The sequence below is a fragment of the Pelecanus crispus genome, chromosome 15 (genome assembly GCF_030463565.1).
Source record: "Pelecanus crispus isolate bPelCri1 chromosome 15, bPelCri1.pri, whole genome shotgun sequence".
NCBI lineage: Eukaryota > Metazoa > Chordata > Aves > Pelecaniformes > Pelecanidae > Pelecanus > Pelecanus crispus.
Window position 1 is genome coordinate 5,099,173 of NC_134657.1, and position 25,580 is coordinate 5,124,752.

At 45.0% G+C, this 25,580-nt stretch overlaps 3 protein-coding genes across 3 annotated transcripts in view; 1 reads left to right on the forward strand and 2 right to left on the reverse strand.

Annotated features, from left to right (window-relative positions):
* PEX14 (peroxisomal biogenesis factor 14) overlaps positions 1 to 12,599 on the reverse strand; it is an 80,167-nt gene extending 67,568 nt beyond the window's left edge. Inside the window, exons 1-3 of the mRNA XM_075721729.1 lie at positions 12,458 to 12,599; positions 11,154 to 11,386; positions 3,902 to 3,949 (exon numbers count right to left, since the gene is read on the reverse strand). Coding sequence (XP_075577844.1) covers positions 3,902 to 3,949; positions 11,154 to 11,386; positions 12,458 to 12,599 — 423 coding nt within the window. The remainder of the gene's footprint in view (positions 1 to 3,901; positions 3,950 to 11,153; positions 11,387 to 12,457) is intronic.
* DFFA (DNA fragmentation factor subunit alpha) lies at positions 12,564 to 16,840 on the forward strand. Its single transcript, XM_075721532.1, has 6 exons — positions 12,564 to 12,694; positions 13,108 to 13,269; positions 13,386 to 13,516; positions 14,343 to 14,532; positions 14,941 to 15,095; positions 15,830 to 16,840. Exons 1-6 carry the CDS (start codon positions 12,598 to 12,600, stop codon positions 16,031 to 16,033), a joined length of 939 nt encoding a protein of 312 aa, XP_075577647.1. The 5' UTR covers positions 12,564 to 12,597; the 3' UTR covers positions 16,034 to 16,840.
* Positions 16,841 to 21,675: 4,835 nt separating this feature from the next.
* CENPS (centromere protein S) lies at positions 21,676 to 24,479 on the reverse strand. The gene is made up of 5 exons (XM_075721465.1): positions 24,438 to 24,479; positions 24,053 to 24,176; positions 23,659 to 23,692; positions 22,968 to 23,034; positions 21,676 to 21,912 (listed from the first exon to the last, which is right to left on the reverse strand). Exons 1-5 carry the CDS (start codon positions 24,477 to 24,479, stop codon positions 21,760 to 21,762), a joined length of 420 nt encoding a protein of 139 aa, XP_075577580.1. The 3' UTR covers positions 21,676 to 21,759.
* Positions 24,480 to 25,580: the final 1,101 nt, after the last annotated feature.

Consider the following 25,580-nt stretch of genomic DNA (forward strand, 5'->3'; position numbering starts at 1 on the left):
AATGAAGCCCCTGAAATAGAAATTGCCTCCTTTACCAGGCCAACAGACCAGGTCTCATGTCTATGCCACCAACTTGCTGGATGAACCTGGCTAAACAGTTAACCTGTGCATCTCGGTTAGCTTTCCTACAAAATGGAGATAACACAGGCGTATTCCCTAAACACAATAATTAATGTCTGCAGTGTACCCTACAATGTTTGCACAAAAGTATTCTGGCCATTATCATGACCCTTAAAAATTTTAAAATCAATTTAACAAAGGGTGGGGAAAAGCCATGAGGGCTCCAGCACATACCAACAAACTTGTTACCTTGTACCTTTCAACAGCCTGTAAAAAAGGGAATCAAATGTCCATATTTCAGTGCTAACTGCTATCATCTGCAGCAAGAAACAGAAAGAAACAGCACATGCCAAAAATAAACCAAGAAAAGTTAAATAATTCTGCAAAAGAAAATAACTCTGCTCCTCATACCATGATCCAGGGAATCTGTAACTTGGTGAGAAACCAAGAGAGTGTTTTATATTTACAACCAGTACTTTTATATTTACAACCAGTACTTTTATATTTACAACCAGTACTTCTTCCAGATATCAAGCACCAGCAAGGGAATGAGTATGTTTTGTGGCAGGAAAAAACAAAAACAAAACCAAAAACAAACAAAACCAAAACCAACAAACAAGCAGCATGGGGAATGGCCTCACTTATAAGCTCTGCTTTCTTAGGTTTTTCCTACAACCCAGGCTCATGTTAGGGGCAATCATATGTATAACCTCCATAGCTCTAATTTAGACTGCGGCAGATTCGGCAGAAAGCAAAGGCCAACAACAAACATATTCAAGCTCTTGAAAACATCTCAAAAGCAGCACAGTATGGTTAGAAAGCTACAAGACACTGCTAGGGAGAGACAAAACAAGCTAAAAAGAGAAGCAGAAAAGACAGCGTAATTACACGAAAGAGAGAAATTGGACCAAAGAAACAAAGGTTTGAGAAGAAAAGGGGATTTTCTAACGTTTTAACCTCACAGAAAGGGGTTTTGTCCTATGTGGTTACATCTTTTGCACATCCCAGGACTTCGAGTGGTTGCAAAAAGACAAACCTATTCCAATTCCACAAGTGTTCAGAGGATTATCAGAGGTGGCTGCACATGCAAGCAGAAAGGGATGCAGCAGTGTTCACTGATAAGCTGGACTCAAGGAGAAGCTGATCCCGCACTGACGATGACAAACGTGGCTGTAAACAGCAGCAGAGCGAGATGCTGACACTCTGCTAACACAAGGTTACACTTCCCACTATGGAGCTACACGGCAAATTTTAATGGGCCAAGACCGACAGCTAGGGAAATGAGTGTCCGCTCTCTGCTGCAAAAATTATAGCTTTTCCCATCCCCCTCCAACTCATTCTCCACTGTCAGTACTATAACACAATGACCTCTTATTAGGGAGTATTTTTCAGTTGGGACAGTTTATTGTAAGGACACTGGATAACTCAAGGGATTAATGGCACGGACGTGGAGTCCCTTATCTCCAGTTTGGTAGTTCAAAACATTGAAAGTGGGTTGAAAAAAGAGCAATTAGGAGTGTGACATGAGTTTGCAGGGCTCCATTCTGAAGGCCTCAGTAAGGCCATAAACCTTGGCAAGGTATGCTCTGAAGACCCAAAATGCAGGACACAATACGATGTGTCAGACTGCACCTCATACATGATGCAGAACACTGCAGTCCTCTTGCAAACGACTAGAAATCATTGCTTCTCCTGGATTCCTGTTGAAAGCAGCAGGCTGTGGGGTACAGAGTACACAGAAGACAGTGCCACTGAGCACAGAGCAGAAGGCATTTAGCACCTTGCAGGATACAGTGCCCATTAGAATCACAAATACAATAGAAAACCAGTGTGAGCCTATAATGATATCTGCTGATATAGTGCAAGATGATTCAATTCTATTGCTTTCTCATACTTGTGCGCAACACCACTACCTCAGGTCTCAGTCCTATGTCCTATGAGGCACTGAGTACTTTCAGTCACCAATTAAGTCAAAAAAGGCGAGGGGGTACAGAGCAGAATTTGGTCATGAGACTCTTTTCTCCCTCCTCTGGATTCTCTAAGTCTTCTTCAACTGCTTAACACCAGATTTGAAGTCAGCAATGATATGCCTGAGCACATGGCTTTCCCAGAGCCATTTGTTGGATTCATGCCATGGTTTGTTCTGGTGTTTCCGTAAACATTTTTATGACATGGCGCCATGTGCCTGCAAGTCTGCTTTATGGACCGAGATCTACTGCATGCATCAGAAGGCAGCACGCATGATCCCGGCTACAGAGAAGCCACAGTAGTGTGATGGAAGTTAGGTCATCTGGCTCACAGAACTGAACTGCTCATTTAATAAGGCTTCTACAGATACTCAGCTGGAAGCAATAACGACTCCTAAGTAAACGTGACAGAGACTGTGAGAGTTTAACATTAAAAAAACAATTAATGAAAAAACAAGGAGAAAACTTCCACCTTTCAAAGGGCTCTAATTAGCTCACATGCAAGACTCACAACTGTGAGAGTGAAGTTTATGTTGGAGTTCTTTAAATTTATAAATACTTCTATATGGTAGGAATATACACCTATACAGAAAGATACACAACTGCTATGTGCTTCCTCTGAGCAATTCTGCAGTTGCATATACAGTAAGAAATCAATTAAATCAAAGGTAATATTAGAATCTGCTTTGAGAAAGAGAACGAACTGTTGACCAGCACAGGCTGTGACGATCTGCTGCCTGCTATGACCTCCTGGGATGGGGCGGGGGGAATCCAATGCCCAAATCCATTACAAAGCACACTGTGTCAATAACAACTTCAGGTAATCTCACATACAGATGTCTATGCAATTAAGGGATGGCACAGTGTTACTAGACTACAGAGATTTTCACTGCACAGCTTAACAGAATTCACGACCAGCCCTTTCATTAGATGCACTTTACTGACCCTTCCCAGTTCACAGTCTTTACTCACACCTCCCTCCTTTAAAAATCATCTCCTGGATTCTCCAGATAAGAGTTACAAGGTAAAAATACTTTGAGGTGGCCAGTGCCACACTATTATGGAAAGTACTGGAGTCTTCTCACTGCAAACAGCTTGTATTCACTATGATCACCAAATGAAAAGCCAGAGAAGAAACTCAATTAGAAATTTATATGTTTAGGACAATAACATGGGCTAAGAATTTTGGCAAGGTTTTGACTGAGTTATAGATGGCTGAAGAGGAGGGAAGAAAAGAAAAAGAAGGTTGTAAAAAAAAAAAAATACTGCAGCTCCCGAGAGTGGTGGCTCAATTCCCACTTGGCGTCACCATAAAAGTGAAAACAAACCAGGGTTCTCTTAGTTATCCTCATACACAAAAAATCCCAGAGCTCTTTCAAAAATGGTTCTAGAGTGAAAACACTGGATCACATGCACTGCCAGCTGCCAGAGACTTCTAAGCTCACTCGGAGTGCATCTGAAAACAAAGACAGCTTGAGCGAGGTCTCTGAGCAGCAGAGGTTTTCTTTATTAGACAATAGCACTAAGAATCTCAGTTCAAATTATGCTGCACAGGTCTTTCTTCAGACTCTTTACTAAATAAGCACTGATCAAGAGCATATATTGCACGCACTTAGGACAGGCAGTGGGTGCTCAAGGACAACCCAGTGGCCTAGGTGACCCATGCCTAACCCCAGAAAGACAGGAGGTTACGGCTTCAGGTCAGAATTCAGAGGTCAACAGCAGGACAACATAAGGCAGTTTACACCTTTTTCACAAAGCACTAGCTCCTTAGAAAAGCAAAACAATGGATGCAAAATGATGCAGCAAAGAGAACAACTCGTGTATATTATATTATCAGCAAGAAATTATATGCTGCTTCTTGAAGAACTTACCAGTGGCTCCCGAGATACTGCATTTTCAGTCGCAGGGCAGGAGCCAGCCTGTAAAGCAAAAAGAAGTCTGAGGTTACATTGCCACCTGATGGACATAATTAGAAATACTTGTCTGTTAAGACCACTCTTCCTATGAGCAGGACTTAGGCAGATGCACCTGTTTCTGCTATCAGTAGCAGAGATGGACTGAAGACAAAAAGGTCAGAATCACAGAAAAAAAATTAGTTCCAACAGTCCCCATTTAAAACAACAGAATTCACAGAACCTGCAGAACTTGCTTTAGGAAGCCAGCAGTGGAGAGACAGAGAGACTATGGAGAGATGTCATGAAAAAAAATGTTCACCCTAACTCAAATACCGAAATACGTGGCATGGTGAACAAACACAGCATGAAACTGGGAGTCACTCTGCTAAACTCTTGGTAGTGACACTTGTCACATCGCATGGTATAAGAGAGAATATTTTCATCATGTATGAAATGAGGATAATAACTTGCCTGTCTCAGAGGGACCTGAGAAGTACTTGACATCTGCAAAGAATTTTGTGATACTAAAAGGAAGAAATGCTGCAGAAGCCCAAAGTACTGCTACTGAAGTGAATGCAAAGATACCTTGCTCTGATTCCATGCTTCGCTTTCTCCTCCCTAATAGGACTAAACTTAATTTGACACCGCGTTTCTCCCATTTCCATGATCCATTAATGCACCCTCTGTTTCCTGCACTACTCTTCCAAAGATCTCAAAACAACTATTTAACTAAACCTCACAATATGTCAGCAAAACCAGTACCATCCTTGTTTCCCACACATAATTAAGAGACATAGTTTTAGGGCAGATGCTGAACACCTTACTTTGCGCACTAGGAAAGGATGGTACACAGGAGGAAAGTGGAACTATGTGATTAAAGCAGGACAGCAAGCCAAAGATTGGACTAGACTAAAAATTTAGGAGCTTCCACCCTCCAGGTTCACCTGCAGTTTTGCTCGTATTCGCTCACTCATCAAGAACAGGCATAACACTTTAGCATAGTCCCATGTTTTACAAAGTTACTCTCCGGGCTTTTCTTCACTGCCAAAAAAGCAGTTTGATCTCTGCTTAACTAGCATATATCAGCGCTCCCAAGGTAGAGACACCTAAGTTTTATCATAAAATAAACTCATCTTGGTCAACCATCTACTTTCAAATGGGATTCACATGATGTTAAGATGGTCTAAACCATATTGTCTTCAGTGTGGTTTTTTTTATCTTAGGAGAGGTGACCCATACTGTTTATCTCAATGGTAAAAAAATGCAGTTTTATTAGTACTGAAGACAAATTTTGAGGCTCAGTTAGAAGAAAAGGGATCCTATTCATTGAATATAGGGAAAGATAAAACTTTCAAGCGATAGCATAAAGGTCTTTAAGTGACTTTTTTGTCCTCCAATTGTATTCATCACTTTTATGCAATATACCACACCTTCAAAGTATCTCAAGATTTTTTTCCCACCTACAAAATATGCAAAAAATATAGATGAAAGTAAGTATTTACCACAAGAGGGTGCCAAAAACTCAAATATACTGCAACTCAGCTGCTTCCAGACATAAGCATCATCACCAGGGCCCAGCTAGATCTCACAGCTAGGCAGCAATTCTCCAGAGAGGCCCTTAGGCTCCTCACTTGCAGTCATCATCATTTTTGTTACTCCACTATACTTCTGCAAAAATTTCAGCCACTAAGAATTCACTTGACATAACCACAGCAAATACCAGCTTCAACACCATACTGGAAGTCACACTGCCTGGTCTGTCTGTGGCGGAGACAACGCTACGTGATACCAAGAAAAGCGCATTTCTCTCTACAACCTTGTCACTGGCTTCCCATTTTTATATGCATCATATATCTGCTGTCAAATTTTCTGTGGCTGGATCAAAGAAAAATAACGAACAGTCTCAAGATCCATCCACTCCTCCCAAAATATGGAAAACATATGAGAATCAACACAAGAATACAGCTTGCATGATTTATTAATAAGTTAACTGAACCTGTTTAGATTGTGGATAAACTTGTTTGGTGCATATGCTCTATTTTATTTCTTCAGTCAAACCCCAGGATTAACACAGGTATCTTACTATGGCTAACACTCTAAAATATTAGGGCCTGATTCATAGCACACTGAAGTCAAAGAAAAGATTCTCATCAAATTCAGTTAGCACAGGGACAGAACTGCTTAGAAGAGGCAAACGAAGAGAAGCACAGATAAAATTCCTGTTGAATACTTCAAAAAGTACCTATAGCTGTTGACTATTTCCATGGAATTGTTCCATGAAGCCACTTGCTCTCAGTGTCGAGTTTTCTAAGAATATACGTATTTTGCTCTTCTGTAGCCTGTTTCAAGGAAAATTCAGAGCATTTTAACTGCTTAAGCTGACTTTGCAAAGAGAAAAACTATAGGTGTGTGGTGCAAACAGTAAAGTCACAAAGGAAGAAAGAAACCACCACAGAATTCATATCCTCAGAAAATTCCCAGAGCATCCTAAGCACTAGAGCTTTTCTGTTCTGCCCTGTGGAGCTGCATTATGGACTGTCACTCCACACAAAATTTGGCCAACTGGGAAACTGCCCAAAGAAGGATTTGAAATGAAGCCTAGGTTACTGTGAGAAAACTTGTATTATATTGACAGATAAGACTCTTGATCCTGAAGATGAATACTCAAAAATTCTGACATACATAACCTGATGACATATATATGATTAGTTGGATAATTTATGGTACTTTAACTGCATTGTCCAAAGCTGCCAATGTTTTAAATGAGATCTGCATTTTCCTTCCAGCAAGATTTCCAAGCACAAGGCACAGTGTAACAGCAAAGGAACTAGTCTTATAAGGTAGGGGACAGTAACCCTCCAGAACACGGTAGCTCTGAGACAAGTCTAGGAAGATTTCATCCTTTCCACACGATGGCTGTTCAATAGCCTGTATGTAATGAAAACAATGGACATCACAGTCCAGAGACCACTTATCTTTACCATAAACCATCTTTTAAGGCAGAGAATCCAGAGGCTTAACAGTCAAGAGCTGTAGGCAACTGGCGAGGAAAATTTACCTATGTATTGACTAATTAATAGTCAACTAAGACCCTGGAGCAACAAATCAGGCATCTTTCAATATCTTTTAAATTTGCTTTAACTAATTCCTTACATGAAGAAAAAAATGCAGCTAGATGGTAGACTCAATCCCAAGTGGGTATAGTGAAGCTTTTGAAAGAAAACAAGTAAGATTTGGGCCTTAGTACTCTGCTTGCTTCCCCACTAAACCACATGCAAGAACATCACCAAGTATAAAAGATGCTGGAACACCAGTGCATTCTGTTCACCTTATCACCTCTCCTTTCTCAGTCTCCTTCAGTAAATTTGTAGGTAGTCTGGTTTTAGCATAGTGAGCCTCCCAGTACTGTAAAACAAAGAAAAGAATCCCACATACAGAATCCACTCTGCCTATCCTACCTCGATGGCTGTACTGCCACTGGGGCACCAAGTCAAACTCAGCCACCGATTTGAACAATTTCAAGCCTTTTATGACTCACACGGACCAGCTACATACTGACTTCCAGGCTACAGGATTCTCAGCTTCTGAACATAACTGTACAGATAATTAGGTATCATCTTGTGTCCCAAACTAAGCAGCTTGGAAAAATTTAGACATATCTATCTAAACCAACAATGCTACTGCCAATTAATGTGAAAGAATTTCTCTCACACTACTGGGATTTATGGTTAAATGGAATACCAGAGGACTGGGTTGCTGGCTGGCTGAGCCAAGAAGACTCACCAAACGTACTGCCAAAGTATTCAGCATCAAAGAAATACTGATAGCCAAGAAAAATCAGACACCAGTTATTCTTTTCACAGGCTATACCATCATCTTGCTCTTCCCTTTCTTTTACTATAAGGAATAGTAACAGACAGACGGGATCTTTTCTTCTGTTTATGTTTTGAGTAAAGACATCGCTAAAGGCCCAAGGAACATGATTTCTAAACAAAAGCAAATATTTTAAAATCTCTGGTAGAAATGTTTATTGCCTTTGGAATATAATTCTATCTAGGTAAATTACTTCATTTGAGCTGCAACACTCCCCCCTCCCCACGATGCTTCAGGCAATATATTAATTCATGAGAATGAGAAAATTAAACTAAGAAAAACAGGTAATAAGCCAAAAGATATCTGATACTCCCTTTTCAGCATCTAAACTAACTAGATTTGTAATAGAAAACATGATAGGACCCAAACATAAACGTGTTAAGCAAGGCAGTGCTACTACTCATAGTCTTATTTTGAATGCTTGACAATAAATAAACAAACATCATTGGTGGTAGAAAGTAAATATTTTTTTTAACTTTCTAAACGTTTAGTGTGCAATGGGGACAACTTTTTCCACACATTGACAACAGTGTCAAAACTGCGATGGTTGCGTAAGAGGAGTGGCATTTACATTCTGGTAGACTAATAAAGATACTTCCATTGTTTTGTTTTATTCCAAAATTGTCCCCTTGAGAATTCATCTACTGCGCTATATATTCTTCAATTACACTCCCTTTTTCTGGCCAAAGCTGTGAGATTCTCTCAAATCCCATCCAAGCCAACAGAATTTGAGAGCACGGAACACCGCTCAGCCAGAGTTCTGGATGGGGAACGTGTAAGGCACGTACTCGATGGTGAAGATGGGGATATCTGTCATCAGCAGGCACTGATGGCCTCGGACAGACAGAACAACCCTTCTGTCTCCACACAAGCACACAACGTGGGGACGGAGGAAAGCTAATATACAAGCAGGGCTGCTCCTGGTGCTTGCATGGAGGGGTAAGTATTGGTGTGGCTGCCCTTTAGCTGAACTTGAGTACCTCACGTACCTGAAGCAAGGCAGAGCAGCAGAGCTGCGCTTTAAACAAACTCTGCCACTAATGAAGTCATGACAGCCCAGGAGCCAAAAGGGGTGCAACTGATCTGCTATGGCCCCCGAATCCAGCATTTTTGCATACAATGTGAGAGCGTCCGGCAGGGCAGCAGTGAATGACCATTTTCACCCACAGCGGCTGCAGACCACCTCCCTCCTCAGAGGAGCTGACACAAAAAGTCTCTCTGTGGTGAAAAGTTAACTTTGCAGCCTGGGTATTCTGCCTTATCTCAAATTCTTTCTGAATGCACAAGTATTAACACCACTATGTTCTTTACAGACAATGCCTGAAAAACTCTCCACCTTACACATAAGGTAAGAGTTACCATTCCCATTTTTCACTATGGAGACAGTGACAGAGTGACTTTCTTAATGTCCTTAATTTTAAAACCCAGGGGGTGCTCTGGCTACATTTACGAGGCGCATTAAAAAGCAAGACTTTCCCATTTCCAAACATCAAGCCTTCTTTTGAGGTACAGCAATGCTAAATAAATGTTAAAAAAGGGTGCAATGGGAGGATACTATAACCAAACTCAAGAGAACTTCAATGTCTCTCAGGCAACCGCATTTGCCAACTAACCAGATTTCTTTTTCAGAAGCCTGTAGTCACCTGCCTTGTAGGCTGCCCAAGTGGCTTATGGATCAGTCGCAGGTTGTTTCAGGTCTCCTCATTGTGAAAGCATTCACTCACAGCATGAGGAATGGACTGTAACACCTGCACGTCAAACTACTAGTGGTGAAAGCATGTGGCCGATACAAAACTGCCTGGCAAGCCTACTGTGAGTTTGGTAATTTGGCCTTTCACAACCTAGGAGGAGATCTGTCCTGGCTAGTCAGAGTATGAATTTTATGTAATTTATTTCAGTTTACTTCAAAACCGTTCCCTACCAAACTCAGCCTCCTTAGTCCAAAATAAAAGGATCAACAGAGAGGTTCACAGTGATTTAGTCAAATCCGGACAGATTTGAATGATTGCACATAAAAGTATGTTGGTGGATGGCTTTGCTCTGTTTTCTTCCCTGTTGATGAAACAGCCAGACCTTTTATCTCCTGCCGGCTGCAGGAGGGCCCTCTGTGGCCACCTAAAGGATTTTACAAAATTCCATTGGTATCACATACTCAGGAGTCTGTCTGAGATACTGGGGAGATGAGCAAGCTGCCAGGAGGTCACTAAATTTAAGGTAGGTAGAGTTTGCAATTCAATACAAGTTACCCTGCATCAGGAGCGAGCCAGTGCAAGTGACCGGAAACCTACGCTACATACAACTACCTCGTATTTCCATTTTTCCCTCTGGCTCGCCCATTCATTTCAGGTCCCAGTTTAAAAATACCTTAAACTTTTAGTATGTCTCTTGAGCACGCACTCAAGCCAGGAAACCTACACGTCTCTTTTACCCTCCCCATTCAGTTTTTGACAATGCTTATGCTACGTCTGTCATGGCTTTGCCCTTTTATGCTGTTGGTTCAAGGATCTTTCCCCCTCGCAGTGGCAAGGCGGAAAGTAGTACTCCACCTCATTTCAAAACCCAGCTGACACACAAATTGCCTCCCTTCTCTCTGGCTGTGCTCCCCCTCCCCATTTTCAAGTGCTTTATTGAGTTCCACATACAGACCCCCAAATGAAAACATGCCTGCTGTCTAGGGGCCTGGCCTGAGCAGCTCTCCCGACGGGAACCGCATGCGGCTGCTCGGCGAAGCCCGCCCCGCATCCGCGCACGCTGCCAAACTACGGAGCCCGTTCCGCCGCGATGCGAGGCTCTACCGGCGCCGCCAGCACGGGCTGACAGCGATGCCGCGGCGCGGAGAGCCGCCGAGCAGGGCGCCCCGGCCCTCCCCAGCGCAGCGTCCCCCGGCAGTGACGAAGCACGGCGGGTTCCCCCGGGCTGCAGCCCCTCGCCGTGCCTCCCGCGCCCGGCCGGCCAGCGGCGGGCAGGAGACGGGGCGGGGGGGCGGCGCGACACGCACCTCAGGGAGCCGCTGCCACCGGCCGCCGCCTCCCCGCGGGCTCAGCGCTCCCGCCGCTGCCGCTGCCCCCGCCGGGGCGGCCGGGCTGAGGCGGCGCGGGGCCCAGCGCGAGGGTGACCGTTACCACAGCTGCGCGGGCGGCGGTTGGCGGCGCGCGGCTGAGGAGAGCGGGCCGGCCGCGGCGGGAGGAGGCGGCGGGGGGGGGGGGGGGGGGGGGGGGCAGAGGCGCGGCGCCCTCCCCGCACCCCCGCGGAGGAGGAGGAGGCGGCGGCGGCAGCGGCCTCGCCCCACCCCGCCCCGCCCGTCCCCTGCCACCCCCTGCCCGAGCCGAGCGGGCAGAGCGCCGGCCCCGCTTACCTGGCTGGGCTGCTCCGCTTGCTCCGAGGAGGCCATCTTCCCAGGCCCGGCTAATCCATCCCCGCCCAACCGATGCAACGCCCTCACCGCCGTTCCCCCCCGCGCCCCGCGCGGCCCCACCGGCTCGCGCTGCAGGCAGAACGAGTCGAACGCCGGGACACCGATGCGCCCCGCGGGGAACCACTCCTGCCATGAGTTTCCGGCCTCTGCGGCTGGGCCGGGCCGGGGCAGGCCTGAGGAGAGCAAGGCACAGGGCGGGAGGCCCTGTGGGTTACTGTGTCCCGCCTTGCCTGGCAGAAAAGTTCTCCTTGTCCGAAAAAAGCCAGCTGGGGCACTAACAAAACCACGTCAGGCCGGGTGGTGCGGCAGGGCCATGGTGCGCAGCTTCGGCATTGCCACTGGCAGGTGTAACCGTGGGTATCGCTCGTTGCTATTTTACTTTTATGGCTCCCAGAAGCCTGCTCGGAGCCATAAATAACAGGTCCAGTTTTGTACAACCAGCAGGAGCTGCCATGAGCAACACCCTTCGCTTTGGCAGCCCCAGGGGCTCCCCACCCCAGCGGAGCTACTCCTGTACGCACCAGGGCAGATTTATTGTATTTTTTCTGTTTATATTATAATTTCACAACCAGCACACTTGTCTGTAAGGGAATGTGTTATTTGACCATATCCAGGCACGCTCATCCTATTACTTTGTTTTAAAACTAATCCAATTGCTGCCAACGCTAAGGAGTTTTTTGTAGAGTTCCTTTATAGCACCTTTCTTGACCATCATAGAATCATGGAATCGTTTAGGTTGGAAAAGCTCTTTAAGATCATCCAGTCCAACCATTAACCTACACTGCCAAGTCCAGCACTAAACCGGTTAAGGGTAGGGTAGTAATTTCATGTTTCCTGGCTTGGTGGCTGGATTATTTTTTAATGAAAGTAAAAACTAGGGATCACTAAGGTTGGAAAGGATCTCGAAGATCATTAGTCCAACCACCAACCCAACACCCCCATGCCCACTAAACCGCGTCCCAAAGTGCCACCCCTGCCCGTTTTTTGAACACATTTTTGAACCAAAGCTCTGCAGCGCAGCTAAGCCCTGAGGAAAAGCATCCTCAGCGAGGTAAGCAGCAAGAAACGGCCGCAGGGCCGGGCCCGCCGCACCGCCTCAGGAGTCGGCGTGCCGGAGCGCTGCCGGAGGGCTGCCGGAGGGCACGGCATCCTTCGCCGGTCTCACCCTTCGGCCACCGGCGCCGGTTCCGCGGGGCGGGATCCGCACCGAGCGGCCGCCCCGAACCCGCGGCCTGGGGCCGGACCCGCAGCCCGGGCCCAGCCGCCGCCCCGAACCCGCGGCCCGGGGCCGGACCCGCAGCCCGGGCCCAGCCGCCGCCCCGAACTCGCCGCCCCAGCGCGCCCCGCGGCCCGTCCCGGCGAGCCCCGCGGCCCGGCGGCGGCCATGGCGGCGCCGCTGAAGCGCTGCCTGCTGCGGCGGAGGGACGGGCGGCAGCAGCACGGCGTGGCGGCCTCCTGCCTGCGGGAGCTGCGCGACAAGGGTGAGGGCCGGGCCGGGCAAGCCCGCGGCTGCCGGCGGGCCCCCGCCGCGCTCCCCGTGGGCTCCCGCGGCTCCCTGGCGTGGCCGGGCCCGACCCGTGCCGTGGGCCAGGCAGGAGAGCGGGGCTCCGGGGGGCGCGTCCTAATGGGGGGGGGGGGATGAGCGCCTGGAAGCAGTTTCACCAAAATGCGCCTTCTTCTATGTGTACGTCAGGGTTTGCACCGAGAGTGTTAACTCCTGGAGGGGAAACTCGTGAGTATGCGCTAAAAAAGAGCTGATGCGCAGCGCTGTGTGGAGACAGGTCCCGGTCTCTAGCCTAAATTACTAGGAGTCGCTGTCTCTTGTGATGGGTGTAGTAAAAGGGCAGGGTGTATGTCACTAATCATTTCATTGAGTATTTTTTCTGCCCTGCAGCTAGTGGGATTCTGGCTATTGACAAGGCCAGGGAGCCCATCACCTTAGTACTGGCAGAAGATGGCACCATTGTGGATGATGAAGATTACTTTTTGTGTCTGCCGTCTAACACCAAGTTTGTGGCACTGGCCAAGAATGAGAAATGGTCCAGCAAAAGCTTAGGTACTTTGTGGATGAGGGAGCATGGAGGGGGAGGGGTGTTCGGAATACACCTAGGGAAATGAGGCTGTCTCAGGTGGGTCAGGGATGACCCACGGAACTGATGACTCTTGCGTCAGACAGTGGAACGGCCTGGCTCTCGGAGTCTGTGGATGAAGTGGACAGTGCTGCAGAGAAGTGGAAGCAGCTGGCCAGGCAGCTGAAGGATGACCTGTCTAATATCATCTTGATGTCTGAAGAAGACCTCCAGGTACAGTGGGGAAACCTCTCATTGCTGTCCTTGACTCTACCTATCATCCATTTATCTTAGTAGATGGCAGAGAACAGAATAATTAAACAAGATCTCAAGCTTAATTCAGCTGCTGTTGTTTGGCTGTGGTGCTAGAGTCAAATTTCTCCTTGAGGGGCAACACTCCTGTCTGAGGAGGATGCTCTTAATCACTGATTGTCCCTCACAGCATGTCTTTCCAGTCCTGGCAGTGGGAGGGCAAAAAGTCAAGATTTGGCCAAATGGCAACAGAGGTGGGCTCCTTCCTTAAAACCAGACACCTGTGTAATGTGGCAAAAGGGAAGGCTGAGCAGCGTGCCAAATCTGTCTGCTCCACAGGGGTCTGAAGAACTGCTGTCAGTCTCCAGAGCTGGTTGATTTGAGTATCTGACTGCCTAACACCCTGTATGTGGTGAGGCACAGTGGTAACCACCTCTTCTTGTCCTCCTGCAACGCGCAGCTTCCCAAGTGTCGGGCTATTGGCTTTCCTTTGTGTATTCCCATGCACTCTTAAAAAGTGCTACTTTGATTGCCAGGAGTTGCATGCATTTTTAACAGAAATCTTGACGATTCCACAGCTTCCTGGGTGCCTTTTGGCTTCTGGTAAAGAATGCTGGCTGCTGGAGTGCCACTGCAGCCTCTCATAACGAGGCTGTCTTGCTATGACAAGAAACCTTGTGAAACATGCTGGTTTTCATGGAGGTGGAGGCTCTGTCATTCAGGAGGCTTGCTGTTTGTACTGTAATCAGTGTAATGGAATGAGCTACTCGGTCAGTCCGTGTAACAGGAGCACTCCCATTGTTTTAAGGTGCTTATTGATGTACCACGTGCAGACCTGGCAGAAGAACTTGCCCAAAGTCAAACCAAAATCCAAGTATTACAGGACACCCTGCAGCAGGTGCTGGACAGACGAGAAGAAGAACGCCAGTCAAGACAGCTCCTGGAACTCTACCTAGAGGCCTTGAAAAATGAAGACAGTATCTTAAGCAAAGTAGCAGGTAGGGAGCATTAGGCTGCTAGCGAAGGAGCTTTTCAGAGATGCCTGAAATAGTTGGGTGGAATAAACAAGGCAGAATGAAGGACTGGAGTGAGTCACCTGCTTAGCAGCCATTTAATGTGGTTGATGCAATAGCTGGTATGGTGTAAGAATTCTCTGACTGGGTAAGACCAGGAGTCCTCTCACTGCTGTGTCACACTTTTCACAAGGCCTGAAGGTAGGCTACTGGGGGAAAAGCTTAAATCATGTCGTCATCCCTAACATTATGGATTTCTTAAGTCAGAGGATGCACCTAGATAGAATGCATGTTTTATTAATATTTTATTAATCTCAAAACCATCAAAGCAGTCCAGGCCACTTTTCCTGCCCTATGTTTGTCACGGGCTATAACGATTCTGCTACTTTTCAGAATCTGAGACTGTACCAGGAAAGGAGATGGATGTGGTTGACACAGGTACCAGCAGTACAGGCACTTCAGCCAAAACGGCGCTCAGTGACCAGATCCTCGCTGCTCTGAAAGAAAAGCCTGCTCCAGAGCTCTGCTTGGACAGCCAGGATCTAGAGGTGGGTGAGAATGACATAACCATATTCTGGCAAATCTCTCCCTCTAGAGAGAGAGGTTATAGGGGAAGCTTCTTGCTTCTGGAGACTCTAATGTCAATGTGTCTCAGTCTCAGAGTGGTGAGATGTAATCTATTGCCCTTCCTCAGTAACATTACCCCCTGCTTGGAGCTCCTCTGTAATAGCCAACTGACACTATTCCAAGTAATCTAGTCTGCCCTCTGAAAAGCCACAAAATAGTTTTGCGTTTGATCTCTGCCAAATCATAGTCAGCCAGTGCTTCAACTGTCTTACCAGCAAGGGTTTTTTGTATGCAGATACATCTAGCTATATTTCTTTTATACACCCCAAATCAAAATAAAAACCTCCTTATTTTGGAAAACAGTGTAAATAAACCCATAGCTTGGAAAGGAGAGTCTAGGTAAACTTTAACCATTAGAAAATATGTTCTTTCTAATGCTATGAACTTGCTTCTCTTGCTTTTTCCCTGCTGTAGAAACTAAGTAACTGCTTTCTGTTCCTTTGAACATCTGAATATTGCTTCAAGCTCTAAGTGTTGGTAGAATATTGAAAATACAGTAGCCCACGGGATAGATGATGAAAGCTGGGAACACGTTCGATACCAAACTGCCAGTATTAAACAGGTGTCTCATTACTGCTGCTCTTAATGTGGGCAGAGGGGTTGGTGGTGGAGGAGCATTAGTAGAAAAGACTGTTAGAAATCTGTCTTGCTACAGCTGGTCTTGAAAGAAGACACGCAAGCCCTGGCCTCGGCTCTAAGATGGGACAAGCAGAAGGCTGAAGCTCTGCAGCAAGCCTGTGATCAGGAGCTCTCCAAGCGTCTACAACAAGTGCAGACTTTGCATTCCCTAAGGAGCACGTCAAAGGGCAAGAAAACATTACCCTGGGGAGACTGGCATAGTTCAAAACGCAAAAAATAAGTGCTGCTTGCCTTTTGGTTTTGGTTTGGTTTTTTTTTTTTTCATTAGAATCAATACAAGGAAGATACATCCTGGGAGCCATAGTTTGCTGGTCATACTGTGGTGTGGCTATAGACAACTAAAATCTGGACATTGTCCTGAGGCTTAAACTCCTGCGATGATTCACATCATGTGTAACCAAAGGGATTCTGACTTTTTGCAGGATACTAGAACAATGGTATTGCTGAACACGGCATGTAAGGGTTCAGCTTTGAATACCTGGTTGGGAGCCAGAAGCTTCCACCTGATAATGGTGGATCTAGCTTCTGAAGCGCCAGGCAGTTTGCTTACTTTGTCCTCTCACCGTTTTCAACGTAAGGGATGGAAGACCTCCTGGAAGACACTTTGAGGCCCAGTTAATGAACAGAAAGAAGGCACTTGGAGGATTGCTCACTGAACACAGAGTGCTCGTTCTTCAGTAGGGTTTATTGTGATTTGGCCGAGTTAAGCTGTCATTGTGCAGTTTTTCCAGGTGCTGTCTGGCTTTAAGCTGTAGTGTGGATCTAGGAACTTGAATTCTCATGCTAATTTAATGAGCTAAGGTAAATTCAAAGTCCTTTAACTTCTGTGCTTTTTCATAAGGAACTCCTGCCTCTTGGGTGCAGTGTAAGTGCTAACTTGTAAAACACAGCAAAGGTGGAAATACTTGCTTTGTAAGGCTGTGGGGCAGAAGACTTGTATTTTGCCTGCCTGTATTGTTCTTCTAATCATCAGTATAGTATCATGATGCTTTTGTACTAACCGTCTTATTTTAAATTTGTTAAAGTCTTTTTTTCTAATATCATTAAAACCTTTTTACCTTACTGTTGAACTAGCTTTGATATTCCCACCAGCTGCTATGATTAAAGAATGTGCTGATAAGTACAGCATTACCTTAAGGATAGAGGAAGAAGAAATTAAATACAGAAGCACTCCATATTTAATCTGTCCAAAGTATTTATAAAGGTAGAATGCATGTTCATACTGCATGGTGCCACTGCACCAGAACTCTCACCTGGCACAATCTATTCTTCTCTTGTGAGAACAGAAGGTGTATAAGAAAAAATCTGAAAAGTGAGCTGAAACTTCTAAGTTTTAATAGGTACAAATGTTTTCTAGTATCATGCAAACCCCTCTGATTTAACGTAACCTTAAACGGTACAGGGTGCCAACTGATGAGTATTCTACAGCAGGCATGAACCCATTAAATGCAGACATTCCAGTTGAATTATGGCACACTCAAAGTTAGACTGCCAGTGTAACTAATAAATATTCTAAACAGTTTAGTGGCTTTGAGCAGGTAAGCAAAAATACCTAGGGTAACTTCAGACGAAGCTACCCAAATGGGAATTGACAGGACTTAGTGGGGAAGTTTGCAGTCAACTTTTTGGTCAGTCTGTTTTGCTAGGGCAAGTAATTGCTTCCTACAATACACACTTCTGGCTTGTAACATTATAGGCCATGGCAGGTAAAAAGGTTTCCTGCTCCTTTAAATAGCTACAAGCTTTTTATGTTCAAGTCTTTCTGAAATAGCCTATATGGCTGTGCATTAACAGAATTCTTGAAGCATGCTCTACTGCACTCAAAGCTAACTACACTGGCTACCAAGTGAAATAGTATGCATTGAGTAGCCTGGCTGTCAGCAAGCTTTTTCTATGAGCTTGTGTCTCAGCTTGTGATTACTGGTCTCTCCGTTATAAAACAGTTTTTCAGTCTTGCTCAAAGCTGCAATGCTTTTGCTTTTTTCAAGCTCAACTTGGCAATGGAAATTCTACTCCTCATCCTGTACAAGAGGGAAGAAGGGTTTTACCTGTGGCTTTTTCACATCTACTTAAAATAGCAGAGAGCATAATTACTTCAATCCTGTGTGTATTAGGAGTATTCAACTCGCCTGTTTTCAGGCAAACACTGAGCTGGAGTCACAGAGACCGTGCTGATCATTCTTGTAGGAAGGCAGTGACGGTCCTTCCAATCTAGCCTTAAGGAAAAAAACAAATGGAGAGTTTTCATTGCTGCTTTTTCCTCTTTTTAGAGCCCTTTAGTGGCCTGTAAATTATTAAATGCTGCAGTGCTTATGTTACAGAATTCAAATTATCAACTAGACCTAGCATAGTATGATTTAAACTTGTTACTTTTGTCTTAATTGTTCTGTTCTAATCTAACAATCAGATTTTCATAATCTGATGGGAGCTGCAGTTACACACTGTCCTAAAGCTGAGCTGGCAGCTTAATAGTAATACTATTATTTGCAAAAAGAGAAGGTACATAATACTTAACTCTCTTTAAAGCTCTAGTACAGTTGACATCCTTCAAAAGTCTCCATGAAATATGAGAAGCAATTAACTACTAAGAGACTTCAGTGCTGCACATCATCCTGTAATTTCTATAAAAAATCCTTTTTTGATGGTCAAGTTTATGTATTGCTTCTTGGATCTCTTTCAGTAGTGCAATCAAAGATGAAAACTGCTAAAACATCTCCATTTAATGAGATTTTTAAATCTAACCGTACAATTATCCATATAAATTGATTTTTTTTTTTTTAGTGTAGACTTTACTATAGATCTTTAGATCATTATATTCTGAAAGTCGGTTCATAACTAGAATTTCCTGTTGGTGATAACAGAGAGCTGCTGCCAGATCTAATATTTCCACAGCAAATAATCACAAAGCTTTTCAGTAAGTCTTTAGCCATTGGCCAGCACCTTCTGTGTTCCAGTAGTGTATATGCATGTGTGGAGAGGAAGTAACAGATTTTAGCTGAGGACAACACACAACATCAGAGCTAACAAACTTTGAGACATACTATTTTTCTTCCTGACGTGTTGGGCTTAATGACCTCAAAAAAAAAAAAAAAGGTAAACTGTGCAATAAACATCCACTAGACCTTCCTCTTGAAAGATAGCTACTATGATATCAAAATGCTTGATGCTTCTAAAGGCCTAGGAGTCCTGTGAAATAAGTATCAATTTTCTACTCAAGAAAGGAACAGAATAAACAATAGAAGCAAATCAAATAGAACTGCACATGTCTTGACAACCAGATGCCTACAGAATTTACTCCTTTAGAGACACAACAGTGGATAAGAACAAAAGATACTCGATCATTTTTTGCTTATCTTACCTATGCAAGTCAGGAGAAACTGTCCACCTAAAACATGCTCTGTAATCTAATGTAACCTTAAATTAGATCTACATTTTATAGACATGAAGTATGTTTGATTCACTTAAGCTTATTTAAAGTGCATGAACACTGTAACTCTGCAAAAATTAGCATTTCCTTGATCTTAAACCTGTAATATTTAAGAAGCTTTAACTTTTGAACAGAGTGACTGACCTGCCCATGATTCACGAGGATGGATTTTGTTTGGGTCAAGATGGAGCGATACAGTATAGAAGGCCTAAAACATAGCCAGAAGACATGTGAAAACCTAGGGTGACTGCCATTACGGTTTTTTTCAGGGTAAAAATTTTAGAACATCAAAGCCAAGACTTAAAGTCTTTATCATGAATACATTCAAGTTGACAAACCTACCTTATAACAGAGCTTCCGCCTTGTAACCGATTCATTCGTCAGCAATAGATTTGCTGTGAATATCCTCAATTAATGGTCTTTAACACTGCATTAATGATTTCTCCCTTAAAGCACCAAGAAAAACCTTTTGCACCTCCTGTGGGATTGGGTTGATGACCAGGGTACATTAAGGTAAATAAAGCCTCATGAATCTCAAGAAAGCGAGTAATGTATAGTAGCATTAAAAAAAAACAAAACAAAAGAACCCAAACAGTATGAAAACTGGGTAATGTAAGCACTGGTATGCCAAGAGGACAGATTTCCTCTTAATTACAGAATTGCTAGTTTATTATCTACCTAGCCTACATCAGTCAGTAGAATTCTTCTAAAAGATATCTCATCCCTGAAAGTAGAACAGTTTGGGATAGGGGAAAGGGAGGTAAAGCATGATTGCATAAAATTTCCTGTATAGAGCCAGAAATAGGGATTCATGACATTCCTATTTTCTTCTACACTGTAGCACTTGATTTTATTTGATCAATATTGGATAGCTACAGCCTAAAAGAAGGCATGTTTTTTTTCCTATCCACTACTGCTTAATAGCTCAAATACAGAGCAAGACTAAGGGAGCACATGGAAGGAGTCCAGAGCATTATCTTTTTCCATTGTGTCATGTATAGCTGAGTGACTCCAGTCCAGAAAGTACACTCTTCTTTCAAGAGAAGGGTTTTAAAACAAGGAGCAAGGATACACATAGTAGTTCTCAAGGGTGATCAAAATATTCTGTCATCTGGTACCTTCTTTATCTTGGGGTATTATTTAAGGTGTGAGTCTTACTAAAATAAGAACCTGATGTTTTTAAACTTGGTTTGGGGGAATTGCCCTAAGCTGTATCCTTCAGGAAAGAACAAGAGAGGAAATGGCCTCAATTTGCATCAGGGGAGATTTAGATTGGATATTAGGAAAAATTTCTTCACAGAAAGAGTGGTCAAGCATTGGAACAGGCTGCCCAGAGAGGTGGGGGAGGCACCATCCCTGGAGGTGTTAAAAAAACACACAGATGTGGTACTTTGGGACACGGTTTAGTAGGCATGGGGGTGTTGGGTTGATGGTTGGACTGATGATCTTAGAGGTCCTTTCCAAACTTAATGATTCCTAGTTTTACTTTCATTAAAAAATAATCCAGCCACCAAGCCAGGAAACATGAAATTAATTATTACTCCAGCCTTAATTGGTTTAGTGGTGGACTTGGTAGTGTTAGGTTAATGGTTGGACTGGATGATCTTAAGGGTCTTTTCCAACCTAAACGATTCTATGATTCTAAGTGGCTTCAAGGAAGAGCTTGTCTCATTAATCAAGGGCTGAGCAAAAGAAACAGTGTTCAAGTCTTTCCTCTCTTGCTGCATATTTTAGACTATCCTTGGCAAGCATATTCTTGCTTGATGAAGTTTGCCCGCGCAGTAACTTAAGCAGCCTTCTCATGTCACTTGGCTGTATCTGTCTAATACCTCATGTCTTTAAATCTGCTTCTTTTGCATCTGTCTAATACCTTATGTCTTTAAATCTTCTTTTGCATCAGCCGCATTTGGTAAGGCTGTAGCAGTCCAGCAGAGGGCAATGGTGATACATTGCTCACCACCCCTCCACAGCCCAGTGACTATCCTAACATTTAGAAGTAGCATGCAAATTATTGAAAGTGAAGACTGTACACCAGCAGTATCACAGGTGAAAAATGACACAAAACACGTTTTAATTGTCAAGACAACAAGTGAGAAATATGGCTATTGAAACAAAATTAAAATACTCAATATACCTAAGCAGAAGTATAAAAAATGGAAGCAAGGAGCAATTCAAACAATTACTGGAGAAACTAAGTAGCAGCATGGCAGGAGTTGCACATACTGAGGTATTATGGTCAGTGAGAATGTTCTGCTTTAAATTCTTTATTTAAAGGATTTTCTTTTTAATAACAGCAGGATACCATTTTGTGAGCAATTAAGGCATTTTGGCTATAAGCTTTACTGAATTCTGACAGACCTTTCATTTTTGGAACAAAAAAAATCCAACTAATCACGTTCACCTAAAAATCTAAAGATTCATTACTGTTGCTAACCTGCAAGAGCAATCTCTAAGAGGTTAACCTGGGTTCCTCTAGGATAGTAAGAGAAAATGACCAGAGATATTACTTGAAAGGTAAATCATGCCATGTTGGAATCTTCACTTTCCACAGCTGCTTCTTGTTCCCCAGAAGTTCTCCCTCCCTTAGCTGCACTGGACTTCTTTTTCTTCTTCTCCTTTTGCTCCATGTTACTTGATGCGAGCTCTTCGCTCTTCTGGGTGATATACTTTAGCTGAGAACAATAAACTAATCAGTCATCTACTGAGGAACTTCATGTATTCATGAGAAATTAGAGAGAAATGTTTAAGAGAAATTAACAGGGAAAATTGTTATTACAAAAAAGATGACAGATGCTCCAAAAAGGCTGACAAACTAGTTTTAATTCTTGCACAAAGCCCTCAGTCTAAGCTGGATATCCTCAGATACTGAAATGCCCTGGCAAGACTAGGATTGATAAATGTATGTTACATCCATCTCTAGAACCAAGACAGCAATATTAGCAGTTTCTCAGAGTTGTAGCTTGCCGAGATACAACCCCAGTACAGAAACATTGCAAGATTCCTCTGCACCCACTTGACATAAACAGCACATGATAGTTAGGACCACAAAATTCAGCTCCAGCATTTACTATGCCTTCTTAGGCAAGTTCATGTTGTATATTTCAAATCATAGATGGAAGGAAAAAATTCCCTCACATAAAATTATAACTAGTATTGGAAGTATTCTTCTTCATGGAAGCATGTACAGGTATGTCTTAAAGCATGTACAGGTATGTCTTAACACATTAGTGAATTTAAGTCCACTGAAGATCATACAGATCAGCACATGAGAGAATACAATAATGTGAACCATCCCTATATTAATTCTAGACTTAGCATCTCAAGGTGGACTCAGGGTATTCCTGACCTTAGGCTAAAACAAAGGAACGCAGTGTCGGGGGGGAAAGAAAAACAAAAAAAAAAGGTTATTTACTTCCAAGATGGGCAATGCTGTAATGTGTCTGTTTATTGCACTTTTGTACTCGGAACCTCAGCAGCCCTGTTGCAACCAGAACATTGCTGCTTGAATTGCAATCAGATCTGTGTTCCCACAGTGATGCATAGTGTCATGAAGCAAAATAAGATGAAAATAATAAAATCACTGGATTGTGCCCATCCATCATCTATAAGCCAGCAAAATTGCTTGGGCAACAGTTGCGTCATCATCTACAGCTTTCATTCAGATGCTCTTAGGAATTAAACAATTGGTTTAAGAATGTTGTGAGACAGAAAATACAGTGAATCTCACCAAAGAATTGCTCCTTCTAGCCAAAAGCTTCACATCTTCTGTAGTGACTGTGCTCCGTTTTGCATGCCTGCATAAAATTAAAAAATACCCCTTTAATGTGTTTGCCAGCATCTAATTCAGAACATTAACTAAAAGGGCCTAATAGGGACCTAGTAAACCAAACATGCCTATCTTTTCCACCTATAATACACAAAAAACTTATTTTACACGTTATGTACATCTAAATTCCCACACTTCCTGTGTAAAACCAGTAGAATTTAGCAAACAGAACTTCAAGCACCACTGTTCTGTTCCCTCTTACTTGCCAGTAGGTCACTGTGTTAAGTTTTGACTCCTTAAAACATTCTCTTACCTCCTTGGAGCAACCAGATGAAACACAGGCATTCTAGTAAGCACCTGACACTCCCAAACCATCCAGTACCGCTACATATCAATGCATTTGACAATTACATACAGTCATTAATCTAACAACCACTTGTACCACTTATACAAGAACCCACAGGGGAATAGCTATTTCCTAACTTCACAGCCACTATTATTAAATAATTAAATAAATTATTAAATCTATTTCAGCCAACAGAAAATCCTTTAAAACTTGAATTACAAGACATTATTTTAAAGATTAGCTAGTTATTGGGGCCAAGTACAGAAAAAGAAAGCCTTTGTAACAATCAAGTGTTCCAGCACCTACCTTGCAAACATTTCGAGGTCTTTTGCAAAGTTCTCTGGAGAAAACAAAAAGACGCAACATATTTTAAAATGCTAACTCTGAGTAGGAAGAGATACATAATACAGTTCTAGCTGTTACAAAGGTGTAACTGCAAATTATCCAAGGTAGCTATGAGAAGCAACCAGAACTCGTTATGACGTGCCACTCTGTTGCGCTGGCAGGTGGCCCACACAGTATTTCCACACGTAAATGCTTCTTCCAGGTCTGAAAAACAGAATCACTATTTCTTGTACTTTAAAAATGTAATGCAAGAAACAGTGCACCAGTGATACCTGGTGCCAGTGCTATTTTTCCGAAAGCACCGTTTTTCCAGCAATTGCTCTTGGACAAACAGATAACATGCAAACTCCGGTACCACACTGCCTGAAGGTGATCTCTGCGATAGCGGCAATGGTTTGCTTGCTGAATTGCACGTCCTTGTCTTCTGCAACATCCTGACACAGGCAGCCAACCGTGTAGTGAACCGCAGCCTTCAGCCTCTGAAAGGACGCAAGGCGGGAGAGCTCAGCGCTGCGTGCTGCCGCGCCGCCTCTTCCGGAACGCACCAGAACTGCTTCAGGGGACGCAACATAGGCCCCAACGCACGCAGCTGCACCGCGCTTCTCACGCAGTGCCCAGTGCCCCCCCCCCCGCCACGGCTCCGTCTCGTCCCGGCCGGGGCCTCCCCCGGCCCGCTGGGGGCACGCTCGGAGCGGGGCCGTGGGCCCGGGCCGGAGGAGCGGGCGCCAGCCCCATCGTACCTGCGTGAGCAGCAGCCGCTCCTCGCCGCCCGCCGCCGCCATGGCGCGGCCCGAGGCGGCCCGGCCGCGTTTCCCGCCCAGCGCGGCGGGGCGGGGCCGCGCCGCCGCCATGTCAGGAGCCCCCGCCCCGGCAGCGCCGTGACCCGCCCCGGGCGGCCCTGCGGGGGCTGCGGGCCGGGGGCAGCCCCGCGGGAGAGCCGAGGCCGCCGCAGCAGCCGCCCGGGCCCCCGCCCCGCCCCGCCGCTGAAGAGCGGTGCCTGAGGATGCTCTGGTACCGGCCAGGGACGCAGGCGCCCCGCGGGAGGGGGAGGCCCTGCCCGGGAGGCCGCTGCGCCCCACGGTCGGGTTTGGGCGGTGAGCAGAGCGCCCGTCCGGTCCGAACGCCGTACGTGGGGGTGCCGGGCCCCGCTGGGCCGGGAGAGACCGTCCCTCTGCCCGGAGTTAGCGGGCGTCCGGCGGAGACCGAACGTGAGCTCGTTAGTGAGCCGTGCGGCACCGGCAGCCGCCCCCATCCCGCCCCACGGCGGCTGCAGAGCAAGCGCTGCTCCTGGGGAGCCGGCGGGCGCAGCGCGGCTCCGGCCCAGCAGCTGCCGCGCTGTAGCGGTGCGGTCCCGGGTAAGGAGGTGTCGGGCTCGGCGCCAACACCACACGGAGCACCGAGACAGTGCTGGGAGCAGCCCCTTCGCCCCGAAACGCAGCGCCTGTGCACGCGATAAAGCGGCACGACAGCTCCTGCTCCGCACCGCGGCAATTAACACAGTTCTGCTGGAGAACATCCACCACAAATGCTGGGGCAACGACTACTAAATGTTCGTGACCCGCCAGTCATCCCTATTGCCTCCAATTTGTCACACGTTCATTTTACGGAATCCCTAAATCTTACAATGTACTTGGCAGAAAAGTTGCTTTAAATTGAAAGTAAGCTTTTGTTAATTATACAGATATTCAACCAAGTGGCTAACTGCATTAGCAGAAATAAAGGGAGAAAAAACTTAATATAAAAATCAGCGCACAGCACAAAATTTAACACTTGAGAGGTTCTGAGGGAAAAAAAAGGTACAGGCGCCCAGGTGAGTTTTCCTAAGTCCTGAGGATGATTGGCAGTGGGATTGCAGGAAGAGGGTATCAAATAGGCCAACTTTG